Source organism: Biomphalaria glabrata, chromosome 11 (genome assembly GCF_947242115.1).
Source record: "Biomphalaria glabrata chromosome 11, xgBioGlab47.1, whole genome shotgun sequence".
In the NCBI taxonomy this organism is placed as follows: domain Eukaryota; kingdom Metazoa; phylum Mollusca; class Gastropoda; family Planorbidae; genus Biomphalaria; species Biomphalaria glabrata.
In genome coordinates, this window is record NC_074721.1 from 17,071,206 (window position 1) to 17,086,298 (window position 15,093).

The following is a 15,093-nucleotide window of genomic DNA, read 5'->3' on the forward strand; positions in this document are numbered from 1 at the left end:
GACGTCACTACTATAAGTCGTATAAGTTCCAGAAACATTGGATAGTTTGCATTTTTAAAAGTATCTTCTTATCAACTGATGTAGGCGATAGCAACAAATGTTTTCGCATCGGTGGAGTTGATGGTGAACCAAAATTAACATTTTCTCGAGCAAGAGACGTCTGTAATGAGATGAGAGGGGCCAACTATGCCCAGCTAGCTAGTATTGGCAGTTCACAGGAACAAGGTAGGCCTTCGTGTAACACATTTATAGCCAAAAAGGATTGGAAGTTAATGATTACAAAAGAAATACCAAATGTCGAATACAATTAATATTTAAAAAAATAACCTTGTCAGCTTAGGCTTTAAGATTTTTGTTTTACTCTACTAGAAATTGTTGAGTCCCTGGTGTCTATCCATAAAACTAGCCTGTGGATTGGGTTCAGAGATGCAGACGACAATACCTACAGCTGGTTAGATGGATCAGAGAATGTCTATAGTAACTGGGCGCAAGGTCAACCAATCACAGTATATCCTCACACAATAAATTCTCGTCAACTGAGCTCCCTGGTAAGTTTATGCCCTAAACACACACTCGCCAGCACTCAAAGTCTCACTCAGAACCTACATAAAATCATAGATAACAGCTCCCTCGTTTTAAAATCTCCAGGCTCTATACTCTATAGGAAAATTAAAGCTCCTTTTTTAAAAAATAAAAACTTACACGAAATATAATTGTATCAATTACTTTGAATTAGTCATGTAATAAAATGTGTAATATATCTAGAATATTGTAAACTAACAATAATAAATCTGTGCGATTAGAAATATTTTTGACAATTGTTATTGTTTAGCGCTATTTCTTGCTTTTAGCTTTCTCAGTGTGCTATGATTCTATCACTTGTCTGGACCATTTGGGAAAGGAGTGGGAGAGCACATATTTCTCTCTACAAAGTATAGAGGGGACTTTCTTTCCCTTGTTTAATACCAAACAAAAAAATAATTACCAATGGTTAATTAGCCAATTGGTTATTTTTTTAGATAGGTTTATGTTTTGTCAGGCAGAAGAAATAATTTGGCTTAATTTCAGATTCCACTGAGATTGGGTCTGGGAGTGCACAAACTTTTGACTAGACAGAGTGGATAGAAGCATTGGAAACAAAATATAAAAAAATTACTTGTAGGTCTCCATGTCATGTGTATGTTTGTATATGTGTTTGGGGGGGGGGGGAGATAATCAAGTCATACCATCATATTAATGTCTCAACGTTCTCTTTATACTCATTGTATGTCAACTGTTGTTGTTGTTGTTGTTGTTGTGATCCATCCAGTCCAATACCAGCAGCAGGAAGTCACACCATTCGAATTATCCCACCATCTTGAAGTGTGTTCAACTTGTGAGTGATGGGGAAGTACCACGTGATCACGGCAAATGGGAAACTGCTGACTGCAATACAAAACACGCTTATATTTGTCAAGCATTCAAAAGTAAGTTTGATGAGAAGCCTATCGCCGCCTATGTCTTGTAACACTCAAGTGATCTCTATTGTGGTTTGTTTGACAAGTTGAAAACGATACTTTACAAATGAATATCAGTACTTCCTAGCATAAGACTTCTGCTTTACTGCGAGAGTGTTAACAGCGGGCAGAGTTTGACCTCGGGATCATAGTTAAGACAGTCCGAAGCGCATACCCCGCCAGCAGGAATGAAAAGAATCATTTCCATATTATAAGTTAAATGATTTTTAAAAAATGCTTTTGTTTTACAAAGAAAAATAAAATAAAAAAATACACTCTCATTAGTAACAATTCATTTCTTTAAAATGATTAAATAAAATAATTCCAGATGGCCCGCAGCCCTGCAAGTGCCGTCCGGACCGCGGCTTTGGCAGCACTGGCCTGGTTCCTTCGTCTGTGGGAAGCGTGGTTGAGAGGCTAAGTACGCTTGAACTTGGCTTGGCTCGGCTACCTATGAAGGGGGCTCGAGGTTCGACACCCGACTCGGGCAGAGTTGTGTTTACTGAGCGCCTAAAGGCAGCCGTGTAGTAGACTAGATCTACATTTAAACCTACTAACGATAATAAATGACCAGTGCCGCCTATACGTTAGTTAGTTAGCCACATAGACAATTTAGATCTACGTATGATTTTTTAGAACATCTATTTTTTTTTCTCAAGGTCTATCTGTTGCAACTACAACAATGACGTCACGTGGTTGCACAGATGGTCGGAATATAGAAAATGGGAATGTACAATATCTCTTTAAGGATCAAGAGCAGGTCACATGGCCAGAAGCAGATCTCAGATGTAAGCAATGTGGCTTGAGGCTGGTCAACATCCATTCAAATATTCCCTTCCTGTTAAAACAACTGCAGACTCCAAAGTCATTGGCTATTCATCAGGATGACGTTTGGAGTGGTCCAGTGGAAAGAAATGATGGTAAAGTCTAGTTCTATAATGATCGCACTTTCCTGACATATATTTTTTTAAAATGAATATAATTTGCACACATCACACTAGGAAACACACAGTTGTTCTTTTTTTTTTCTTAAAAAAATGTCAGTGATGTGTTTTATTGCCCTGGGGGGGGGTGCTTTAATTACTAAAGATTTCATACACTTCAAATTCGAATTGAAATGATACATATACATAAAATTCATATACTTAATGTTATACAAGCAAAATATAATTTTAAAAAAAGAAATTTAAAAAACGCTTATATAATAATGTAGTATATTATATTATATTTTCTGCTTTAGTTCGTTTTAATACAAGCGTTGTATTTTTTAAATTTCTTTTTTTTTTTTTACTTTTATTATTTTCGCCATTTTAGAAATCAATTTCATTAGCTAATGAAAGGGACCAGGATTAAAATTTGTTTAATAGTAGGCCTATTTTGTACTTGTGAAAATGGTACTTAAGAAAATGTTCATTACTAAACCAATTACAAACTTTTATTTAGAATCGATTAATTAATATACATACAGTCTTTGTTATAATCTCACTCTTACACATATATAGGCCTATATACACACACACTCTCTTTGTAATAAAAAAATATTTTTAAAAAATTGATTCGATTGGTTGAACGTTTAGAGAAAAAAAAAACTTAAAAAAAAAAGAGCAAGTAACTTATACAATAACATTTGTAACCCGTTTTTGATACTGTTGAAATGAGTCTTCTTACGAATGTTACAACTCAAGTTGCCGATAAACATATTTTATAGGAATTGTAACCACATATAGTTTTAAATATAAATTCATTAATGTCCAGACTGTTGGAATGTCTAGTAAAAAGTGACATAGATTTGTTTTCTTAAGCTATTCTCTTCAATTAGTTCCTAGCACTAGAATTTGTCATGAATTCTTTTGTCAACTATTTTTTTCATAAAATTCATGATTACCTGACTACTTGAATGGTCTGATGATGTAGACTCAATGTTCAGAAGTCAGTTATCGGACAATTCTACACAGTACAGTGAGAAGACGTGTGTTGGTATAAACAGACTGACAGGGAAGTGGGCGCTGTATGACTGCTTCGATCGACGTCTTGGTTATATCTGTGAAACTTATACAGGCAAGTGCACTTGAACATTTAGTACAGACATTGAAATAGTTACTTCACTAAAAGCAAAGTTTTCTTAGGTACGTTAGGTTTCACAGTTCTAGAGGAAATGTTCACGTCTTTTCTACTGACTTCGTCGTTCTATGAATAAATTTTGTCCCCTCCCCCCCCCCCCAAGTTTTTAGAAAGCGTACTTTTGTATTTAGTTATTTGCAGTGCTTTTTTCTGTGACGGTACGTACCGGCACCTTTTTCAATGTGGGGACCGGAGGAATTCCAGCTCCCGTCGCCTCTTTGTGGCCCTCCGGAGGAAACGTCCGCCAGGGGAGTCGGATAGGCCAAGTACGGTAGCACACATAGCTCTCAGTGGGCTACCACAGATACAGTCGAGAGACTGTACATTGCACGTGGTAAGGATGTAACAAAGGCTCGCTAGTCAGTCCAACCCCCCACCGATTCGTTCCCTAACGGGCTGTGATGGACCCTCGCACGGGTTCGGTGGGACATTAAAGGCATAAGAAGGGAACTCGTGCTTGGCTCAAGGGGGTCGTGACTAGCGACACACCGGATGTGAATACATGATCACTTCGGATAAGGCGGGACTTCGGACAGAGGGATTGGTGAAGAACCGATGCCTCATCCTGGCCATGGATAAAAGCCTTTCCTTGGTCAAGAGATCCATAATAGGGAACAGGACGTTCTCGGACCTTAAGGACATCTGAATCAATGTGGGGAATTTTTTTTATACTTTCCCTGTATTTTAACGTTTCTTATTAATTTATTAGTAGTTAAAAGTTAGGCAATACATCACTGAGTACCGGCACCTATTTTTTTTTTTTTTTTTTTTTTTACAAAAAAGCACTTTTATATTTGTATGCAAAAGTAAATGGATGTGAATTCCATGTCCTATCAATAACCGCCTTTCGCAATTCTTTTGTATTATTACAGATATCGTATTTGGTCCTTTTAAAAAGTGCACACATTTAGATAAATCAACTTAATAGACACATACTAGACCTACATTGTTTGCACCGGCAGTCTTAAGCGACCCGGGGAGGTCATCCAATAAAAAAAAACATATTTCCGAATAGGTCGTCAAAATTCTTTTAATTCCAAAGAGAAGTCTCTTGATAATGCTAGGCCTACTCTTATATCAGCGCATTCTTGGTCTTTGCTGTGAATACGTTTGTGTTTGATGTAATGTGTTGAAGGTGATAATTACAGAAACTAAGCTCGTCACCTGAGACTCCGATTGGTGACTAGACAGGGAGGCCTAGACCTCATGTAGTGCCTTGATAAGGAAATCTACTTCCACACAGTTCTAATGGCCTAACAGATGCGTCTTCCCGTCTTCCTGTACAGTGTGCGGAGCATGTCAGCCATGGCGCCCCACTTAGTGCTGGCCAGATTTCTTAGTAACCATAACTTCTCCGAGACCTGGTCGATCGGGCTCCAGCCTGCCCTAAAGCCAGCCTGCTCCACACGAGTCATTCGTTAAGCATGCGTTCATCAATTTTTGTCAATTGTGGACGTTTGTGAAATGGGTCGGTAGGAGTTCATGTTAGTCGCGTCTTTGCCCTTTTAAAGTAGCAAAGGTTGCACAGCTCCAGGCCCTGGGCACCCAAGTTCGATTCACAAACTCCAAGAGTATTTTACCATCGCAGAGGTGACCTTGTCTGACCCCGGAGCCTTTCGATTTTGCTTTTTTTCTATTGATCTGTCCAGCTCAGCAGACAGAAGAGCGCTTTGCAAGTGTCCAGGTCTTCAAGTTATCCTGCTCACTCGACTCTCTTACGCACTTTGTTGAGGGCCATGGACGTGGCTGTCTTCTTTTCTAACCTGCTATTTGAAGCGAACATTTTTATCTACAGTCGGTCATTTTTTTGTTATTCTGGGTGTTAACGGGGGGGGGGGGGCGTACGCGCCGTATCCTTAGCCTCAAGGTTTCAAAAAAGACGTCAAGCCATCCAAGTAACCCGAAGGTTTAGCCCGGCACCGGTATCCCTCCAGTGGTCCGCCCGTACGCGTTGGGTCTCTTACTGGCCTTATGACATACTCGATTGTACTCCCGGAGGCATTTAGGAGTACCTTTCTTCTCGCAATCCTCCTGGCCCTGACTATTCGAATTATTTCTCGGGACCAGGCGGGTCTATGTTGTGCATCAGAAGAGGTCAGCGTGATATGCCTCTTAGCCGCACCCAAAATGGCCGAAGTGATTAATCCGTATGTGAAGTCAACGGTCACTGTAAGATGTGGCTGACGATCCACACCTTGGCTACATACTTCCGAGGGAATAACGAATGCAGTGTAGCCTGAGTTCTTTTTTTCTGAGGTGAGAACCTTTTGCCCTTTTGTCACGGCCTGACAGGTTCCCCTGTATCGGGTCCGCGGGGCGGGTAGTAGAGGATTTTTCGGGGCCTGGTCTACCGCCCTCTGCCCGTTTGACGGAGCCTGTTTGAGTCTGCTCATACATTGGTCATTGAATTTACTTGTGCTTTTCATGAACTGATAGAGAGCGAAACCCTTTGCCGTATTAAGTGTTGCGCATTTTAGGGGTAGCGTGTGCAAGGGCATGCAATAGGGTCCAAATCTTTAGTGCGGGAAGTCCGCACTGCTTGTCAATACCTCTATATGGCGAGATATTTCCTACAAGGAAGGATTCCTTGATATACTATTATCATGAGTGTTACTGGAGCAGCGCGTTCCTCTGCTTCCTTACATGGAACGGGCTAGTTAGTCTAGCTCAAGAACGCAACCAGGCCGTCCGATACACCCCACGAAGACCACGCCAGTCAGCCCAGCCATGCCCATTATAGGGGCCAGTGAATCAGCCAGACACAAGGAGTACTCGCCCAACCGTCGAGCTCTGGTGTCTAGCACTATCGGCGTTTTGGAAATCCTGTTTGGTCTTTTACTCACCGTTGCCCCAGGGCCCCGAAAAGGGGTGGTGGACAAAGCCCATTTTACGCACTTTTACAATAGCTGCAGGCCCTTCAATCTGTAGCGATCATCATGTGATTAAGCACAAGATATTTTTTTTGTGTAATTATGCTATATTGGCCCTAAGTTTACATTAAAAAAGGTAAAAAAAATGTTAGAATTTTGTGTACAAATATCTTTTTTTTTTTCAACAGCCGAGAAAGAAAGCAACGTGACAATATCTAGCGGTATCATTTACCTGCTGCTGGGAGCTATTGCAGTGTGTTTGTTTATCTTGCTCGTTACACAGTTTGTCAACTATCAAAGGAGGAAAAAAGTCACAGCCAAGAAAAGCACTAAGCTCATGTCAGCCATTTGAAGGATTGTTCCAGAGAGCAAAGAATTAACACCTGATAATGTGAAGTTTCAGAGAGAATGTCATAGTTGTCAACTTCAAGCTTCAAAAGAATAAACTACTGTACAGCTTACAATCTGTTCTATTACCACAAGTCACTGTAATATACTAATAGTAATAAATCTACCGCTCATTGAGTTTTATTTAATGCTGTATATTATTTCTTTTTTAAATAAAGAATGTTCTACAATGATTGGAACCTCTAAGTACTACCATTTGTCTTAAAATTATGGAGTTTATCTCCCTTTCTGCTTTGTGAACTAAAATAAATGTATTAATACTAAATAATTAATTAATTGGTTAATTTTTGGATTGATCCGTATATTGTTATCGACTTTGAATACTTGTGCAAAATTTCAACTTGATCCAAGAATGGGAACTGGGAGAAAAAGGTGTCAAAACGTAATAAGGAGACTAGATCCATATATATACATCTCAATTGCATAGGATATTCATAAAACTGAACGCTTGTATGCAAAAGTGGGTTTCTATGTCATATTTTATGTCTACATGTAAATAGACTTAAGAGCTATAGGATTTGTAAAAACAAAAATCAATCGCAATCTTAAATGTTCAATTACATTATTTTGATACAACTATAGCAGTAATGCCTAACACTAAATGGCTGCTTAGTCATTTGCTATGCGCTCTAAAGTGTTGTCTCGATAGTCCCTGGTTCGAACTCTCGCTACCCAGTCCCCCACCCTCCTTCGGCCAGCACGTGGGCTATTAGGGCTTTTTGAAAGTTACAACAAAAACATGTAAAACAAAAGAAACCAAAATGTGTAAATCACCGTACTAACACGAAACATCTTGCTACAGATAAATGTATCCACAATCAATGGATAAGGAAGGTCCCTCATTAACAAACTACTCGCTTAAAGATCGTTTATGTTTGTGGTCATAACAATTTCTTGTGAACGTCTTTATCTCCAGCTTTCAACAGGAAATCCTGCAAGTGGACACTTGGGTCATGCTACTTTTCAGCTTATTGTTTGTTCTCTACCGAAACGTGCGGAAACCTTAGTTCACAAGTTACTTACCAACAGCATTAGAACAAACTCAGAAGGCTTGCTGATCATTTCAAAATACCCTCCCCCTAAATCAATTGTACCATCAATTCATTACTAGCCATTAGGACAGTTATTACCAGACTATTCATTACGACAGTGTTTCCCAAACTGTGTTCCGCTGAACCCTAGTGTTCAGCAAGAATAGGTGTGTCCACGAACTACTGGGATAATAAACTAGTAGGCCATCACGTGAATTTATCTCTTTAAAAAATAAGCAAAGTGTTCCGCTAAATACTCAGAATGTGCGAAGTGTTCCGTTAAGGAAAACAGTTGGGAAACATTGCATTAGGTAAATTGTTAATGTCTGCTCGGGTGAGTCAACGCCAAAGAACATTATTGTTTCAAGAAACTACTCTCTACTATGTCGTGATTATTAAACGACAACTGAAGTTGAAGGCGCACATGCATAACTTGGAGTTAGAGAGTTTAAGTCTGCATCTTAGTGGATATGAGTTAATGTTTCTATGCCGTCTCACGAGGCATGATCTCCAGGAGTGAAGGTGGTGTGAATTTTCTTTCGTGAAAGTTATCACGTGCCAAACTGGCCAGGAAGTCAGGTGTTGGCTACCGCATCTCTTGGCAGAGGATTCCAGCAATTTTTTTTTCTGTTTTCTCTCTGTCTCTTTTTTCTTTTACTTTTTTCTTTCGATTTATAGTTGGATATATTTTCAAATGTTTAAATAATAATTGTGATTTGTCAATGACTTAGAGAAATCCTGGGATCTTGCGACGCACCGACCAACTCGATTCTATAAGGCACATAAGACAGCACAATCCTTCTATGAGTCGATTTTGGTAACTAGATCTACACACTGTTGTAAACATAACATCATAAAGTCAACAAATTTACACCAGTTCGTTTTCTATAGGACTATAGAAAACATAAGTCTTGTAATATATGTTGTTTGTAAATCTCTTAGTGCTTAAAGAGAATTGAAACTCAAAGAGGCACGGTTTACGGGTTAAAGCAAGTCCATTATTTCATATGTGACTCGTATTACGTACACAGTTAAGTAAATCAAGATTGTTTTGTATAAAAGGTAAGGAGAGGCCACCTCGATAAAAATGTCAGAGAACAGAGGAGCAAAGATTGTCCACCGCTAAAAAACCAAAAGGCAGACTCCCCAAAGGCAGACGCCCCACGAATGGCTTGATGACGTAGAGACAGATCTACAACAGCTAAATGGAGACGTAAAGCCCAGGATAGATCAGAATGGAGAGATGTGCTAAAGCAGACCAGGTCCTTCCATGGGCTGTAGCGCCACTGGGATGGATGGAAGGCGAGGCAATCACGTTCACGGGACTTGTTGATGTCTAAGAGCTGAGCCGAAGGCTCTTCGAGCTCTAAGTTTGAAAAAAAACCTGTTTGGACGCCAAACAGTAAAAAAAAAAAAACCTGTGTGAACACACAGTTCTGTTTGGGAGAGACCCTAGACAATGCCTATGTAAGGCATTGCTGCTGACCGATGCGTTCGGCCCCCAACACGTGGACTAGAGACACGGCCGAAGGCCGAGAATGCACCGGGGACTTCTGCCATTTTCCTTCAATGTACCAAGCTAACTGTGCGGGATCCGCCATTTATGTAACGGTCCCTTTGAGGAACAGCGCATGGATTGGTGACGTGTTTGTGGGGACTTTATTACAACCCCGCCCGTGCAATGAGTGGACTCTCGTCTACCCGTGGGCATCCCCACGGGAATCCTGTGTTGCTACCCATTTAGCCTAGCCACTTCCTCAAATGGCCGTTTCCACGCGGGCGCCACGATGAGGCAGGGCAACGTGCCCGCGCGTTCACGGGACTTACATTTAATGTGGTCCATTTAGGCAGCCTCGCCGGCCTATTTTTAGCACCAGCCCACCGTACATTTGCCCGGTTACCCAGTCCTCCCCAGCCTTCTGTCTACCCCCCCCCCCCCTTTTTCCAACTGGTCCCGACCAGTGATAGAATCATAGCGTATTGAGAAAGCTAAAAGCATGTAATTGCGCTAAACAAAAACAATTGGTAAAATATTTCTAATCGCACAGATTTATTATTGTTAGTCTAGAATCTAGATCTATGACAAATTTAATTACATGACTGAACCGAACTAATTAATCAAACTACGCTCAAAAAAACTTAAAAAAAAAAAGTATTTGTTGTTTTTCTCGTGTTGATTACAAGGGGCCCCTATCTTAAATAGGATGCTTGCCTGGTCGTGCGGTTTGCGCGCTGGACTGCCGTTCGGATTTATCGACGGTCGAGGGTTCAAACCCTGCCCGCTCCCATCCCCCGTCGTCCTGCGGGAAGTAAACTATCTTCAACTCTGAAGGAACATCCGAAACATGTAAAACAAACAATTACTGTCTATTAAGAGACTTATCAAATCTAAATAAGGTCTTGATTGACAAAGACAATTTCAATTAGTCAATAATCAGGAAGTGGGGGAACTATCACTGACAGGTAGACCACAATGCTTAACATAATAAAAAGAGTTTACTGTTAGATAACCAAATGTTGTTTTAGCGCCTGTACCTAGTACGATGAGGGGGAAAACACATTTGAAACAATTTTTTAAAGATTAAAAACAACTAAGTCTCTTTTATATTGAGATTTCTTTTCAGTGACATGTAGTTATATACTTATAGATCAGTGGTTCCCAAACTTTATTGTCTCGTTGCCCCCTTGCCATGTTTTCTGGTTTTCGGTAGACCCCCCTGCTTAACTTGTATTGAATTTTTGCAAATTCATCAAAACATTTTTAACAAATTTCTAACTGTAGTGAGTTAAAGAGTGAAAAACTAATTTAAAGCCACACATAGGGTTAAAGAGATCTATTTTTTATTGATAAAATTCAAATTTAAACTAATTAAAATAACAATTTATATTAATTACTGGAATCACCAAAAACATTGGAAATGTTTTTTTTTTCTTTTTTGCACATCTATCATCAGTTGATATTATGTTTCATGTAGGAATTTGTTGTTCTATGAAGTAGTCCTCAAACATTAAATACTAATCAATCAATTAATTAGGCTTAATTAGCCTTATGTATCATAGTAAAAGTTTTCGCAAAGAGCAGTTTCTCGTTTGTTTTTTAACTTTCACGTCTGGCTCAAATATTGGGTGCGCAGATATGTTTTTACTAACAGGAGAAGGGGTGAAGGTGAGTACCTAAACCAGTAAGCTTTCGACAGGAAGGGCTCATTAGACCACTGGCGGATCCAGGGGGGGGGGCGGTAGGGGCGATCGCCCCCCCCCACTCGGCCGACCCCCCCCCCCGAAGGGGGGGGGGCGGACGAACTTTAGTATAGCATTCACACAATTTGTATACGAATTTATTACTTATGTTAAAAATATATTCTAATTATTTATATTTCAACCTATTTTTAGATTATTTCGCCCCCCCCCTCTAGTATGTTGGCCGATTTGGTGGGGTCGGGAGGGGGCGATGGTATCAATCCCGCCCCCCCCCCTTAAATTTCGAGTGAGGGGGGGCGGTCCAATTTATTGGTAGAAATCACAGCCTGCTAAGAAAATCAATTAAATATCTATATCCTTGTAACTTGTTATTGATATTTTAACCGATCTTTATATTATGTCGTTCCCTGTTTGCCGATTGGTGGGGGGAGGGGACGAATACCTCTTCTGCCCTTCCCACCTAAACCCTTTTTTATTGAGAAATCATAGTTTGTGAACAAAATTAGTTGAATTAATATATAAATTTTATATTATGTCGCTCCCTTTCTGGTATTTTGGCCGATTCGGTGGGGTGAGGGGGGGGGGCGATTGCATGTACTGCCCTCCCCACTCTAGCCCTCTGAGTGCTGGGGGGTGGGCGGTCCTATTTTTGTGGAGAATCATAGTTTGTGAATAAAATTAGTTGAATATCTATATAATATAAACTACGTATTGATATGTGACCCATTGTAAATATGTCGTACCACACTCTAATCTCAAATTGTATCATTAGAAAATTTAAATGAAAAAGGGTTGTACCAGGTGGGAGGGGCGATACATGCAATCGCATTTCCCCCATCGGACAAATCAATACTTTTTTCTTTTTGTATTATAGTTAAGAAATTACAAAATTAAAAAAATCTGTCAATAATATAATTTATATATACTATAAATTAAATTCTTATATCGAGTCGCCCCATACCTATTCTTTAATGCCAAATGCTATCTTTAGCAGAAATTAGTAAAGAAGCGAGGATTAATCGTTTTCACTCTACCGCCATTCCCATTTCCAGACAGAGTTTTTGTAATTTCACATGAAGTTATCATAAGTATTTTAAGAAAGACTTTGCATTGGAAAAGTTAGAATTCAAACGAAATTTTTCAGTATAAGAGTCATGATTGAGATGAGTTCTAAACCGAAAAAAATACATTTATAGTCGCCTTTTCCCAACCTTTACTCAATCTGATATTTTTCTAGCTAAATCAATTTGGGACTAGAACTCACAATTTATGCTAGAGTTTTCGTGAATACTATTATCGAATAAGTTTTTTTTCGGCGGCGATCCTCAAAGCAAAAATCTAAATATGTGGGGTATCCTATCTTTTCAAGAAAGAAAATCGGTTTTATTTGCAATGTATTATGGGTCTATAAATTCAAATTAGAATATTTTTCAAGTACAACATTATTCGAAAGGTCGTTTTTTAATAGTATGAATAATGAGCTTTAGGTCAGGAGAATGCGTTTCTGCAGTGAAGAATGCAAGAAAACGCTTTTGGTGTCGGGGCTTCGCCCCGAACTCCATTTATGAGTAATGAGTTGTTGATGTCAGGAGAATACGTTTCTGCAGAGAAGAATGCAAGAAAACGCTTTTGGCGTCGGGGCTTCGCCCCGAACTTCATTTATGGGTAATGAGTTGTAGATGTCAGGAGAATGCGTATCTGCAGTCAAATAAGCAAGAAAACGCTAATGGCGTCGGGGCTTCACCCCGAACTCCATTGATGAATAATGAGCTGTACTTGTCAGGAGAATGCGTTTCTGCAGTGAAAAAAGCAAGAAAATGCTTTTGGCGTCGGGGCTTCGCCCCGAACAACATTGTGAAGAATGAGCTGTACTTGTCAGGAGAATGCGTATCTGCAGTCAAAAAAGCAAGAAAACGCTTATGGCGTCGGGGATTCGCCCCGAACTTCACCAGAGAACCTTATAGCGCTGCCCCAGTTGTTTTGGTTTTCGCCGAAGGTTGAGAAATGCTGCTTTTTTTATTCTCATATATACATATATATGGGTGTGCGTGTGTGTGTGCGTGTGTGTGTGTGTGTGCGCGCGCGCGCTGTATGCACGTTTATGCGTAGGGTTAGGGTTTACTGGGCGTTAGGGTTAGGGTTTGGAAAAAAATCGCCCCCCCCCCCCCACTCCAAAGTTCTGGATCCCGCTAGTGCATTAGACTTGGCTTGCAGCCCACCTAGCAGAAGGAAAACTGAATTCAAACTGTGCTGCCTTGCAGCTATACTCGAACATGGGAAAGGTTTCGTGAGTCAACCATGTTAAAATAAGGAGCCGGCGACCTTTAGGCAGTTTGCAGCACACAGCGCTACACCCTGCCAGAGCCTGCGACGCCGCTGATCCCAAACTGTATATATGTCGTTTGGAAAGAATTACAAAAGCAGCTTTTAATTTTATAACTCATGCCACAGATGTGACCTTGAACTGTATTGTTGCTTAAAGAAATTCGTTTAATAATATCAGATGTAGATTTGTGTAATACGGTTATTTTAAACTATAATGGCGGGTAAAATCAATGTTTTACCTGTATTGTTTTCCGTATTTTGCTATATGTAAAGAGATTTTGTAAGACGCTCACAAACTACCATCTTCTCTTTATGATGTCGAAGAGAGATTGTGTGGGTCTATTTTGATCTTTGAGTGTTCGAACGTTTTTCAAATCTTTATCTATTTTGTAAGGTTGAAGGCATTGTCTCAAATGATCCTCCATCATAATTGATTTCATATCGGTATAAAAAGGCACTTAGGCAACCGCTAGTAGGCCTATGACAAGGAAGGAATAAATACCAATTTTAAATAATCAACGCTGTACAGTCTACATTCTTTTTGTTAAACTTTGGTTGCATGTAGACAAAATTAAGCTATTTAAATTAGATACAACATTTTTTCGCTTCAAAATAGCGGGATAGATATTTAAAGGATCAACTCGGGTACAAATCATATATTAGTGTATGTTAAAATTAAAGTCACGACCTGTTTAAATGAAATCTTTTATCGTAGACCCCAGTGGACATCTCATAGACCCCCAATTTATGTTTTCCCTTTCGTAGACCCCTTGGAAGTCTTCGTAGACCCCTGGGGGTCTATATAGACCACTTTAGGAATCACTGTTATAGATCATCGTATTCATTGTGTGCAGTAACTTACTGAGTCGCACTCTCTTAGAAAATTCAGACTACAAACAAACAATGACGTTTATTACAAAGCTTATATCAACTCACTGTCTGTCTGTCCGTCTGTCTGGTAAAAAGGTTGGAAATGTTTCTTCTCCCATTTCCCCTCCTCGATCAAGTTTGCTGAATTATTCATTAAACCTGACAAGACATGAATCAATGAAAAAGATAATTAAACAATGAGTTAATTAATTGTTGGTGATTAATTCGTTTAAATAAGGGAAATAAATGCTGCTTAATGAGAGATGTGGAGACTGTGGGGGTATATATGGATTTAATCCCCTTGTTACGCTTTGGCATGTTTTCTCTGCCACTTCCCATTCTCGGGTCAAGTTGAAATGTCTCATAATTATTCACTAGACAATACACGAATCAATTCAAAAATCAACCAATTAGTTAATCCATTAGTAAATCCATTAGTAAATCCATTAGTAAATCCATTAGTACTGTGGTGATACAGTTGTTGTGCGACGTGGGTGGCCGACCGTGACACACGGTCAAGAGAAGTGTACCTGTCCCGTTAGTGGACTGGAAAGTACTCACGTGTGTGTGTGGTCAACAATGAGAACAAAAACATCTAGTGGATTTCTTATGTATGAATGTAAGCCTTATGTACATTATATTATTATTAAATTCGTTGTAATTAAAAGACTTACAAGAACTCGTATCACCACAAGTACTCATTAATTAATAATGTTTTATATGGCAGAAAGGGAGCTTAGCCCAGCCATTTTCACACAAATGGCAGTAATA

General features: G+C 39.5%; 1 protein-coding gene across 1 annotated transcript in view; it reads left to right on the forward strand.

Moving 5' to 3' along the window:
* LOC106051844 (macrophage mannose receptor 1-like) overlaps window positions 1-7,068 on the forward strand; it is a 39,848-nt gene extending 32,780 nt beyond the window's left edge. Inside the window, exons 17-22 of the mRNA XM_056003966.1 lie at window positions 85-225; window positions 370-548; window positions 1,310-1,466; window positions 2,156-2,416; window positions 3,411-3,554; window positions 6,676-7,068. Of these exons, the coding sequence (XP_055859941.1) occupies window positions 85-225; window positions 370-548; window positions 1,310-1,466; window positions 2,156-2,416; window positions 3,411-3,554; window positions 6,676-6,839 (1,046 nt within the window). The 3' untranslated portion in view covers window positions 6,840-7,068. The remainder of the gene's footprint in view (window positions 1-84; window positions 226-369; window positions 549-1,309; window positions 1,467-2,155; window positions 2,417-3,410; window positions 3,555-6,675) is intronic.
* Window positions 7,069-15,093: the final 8,025 nt, after the last annotated feature.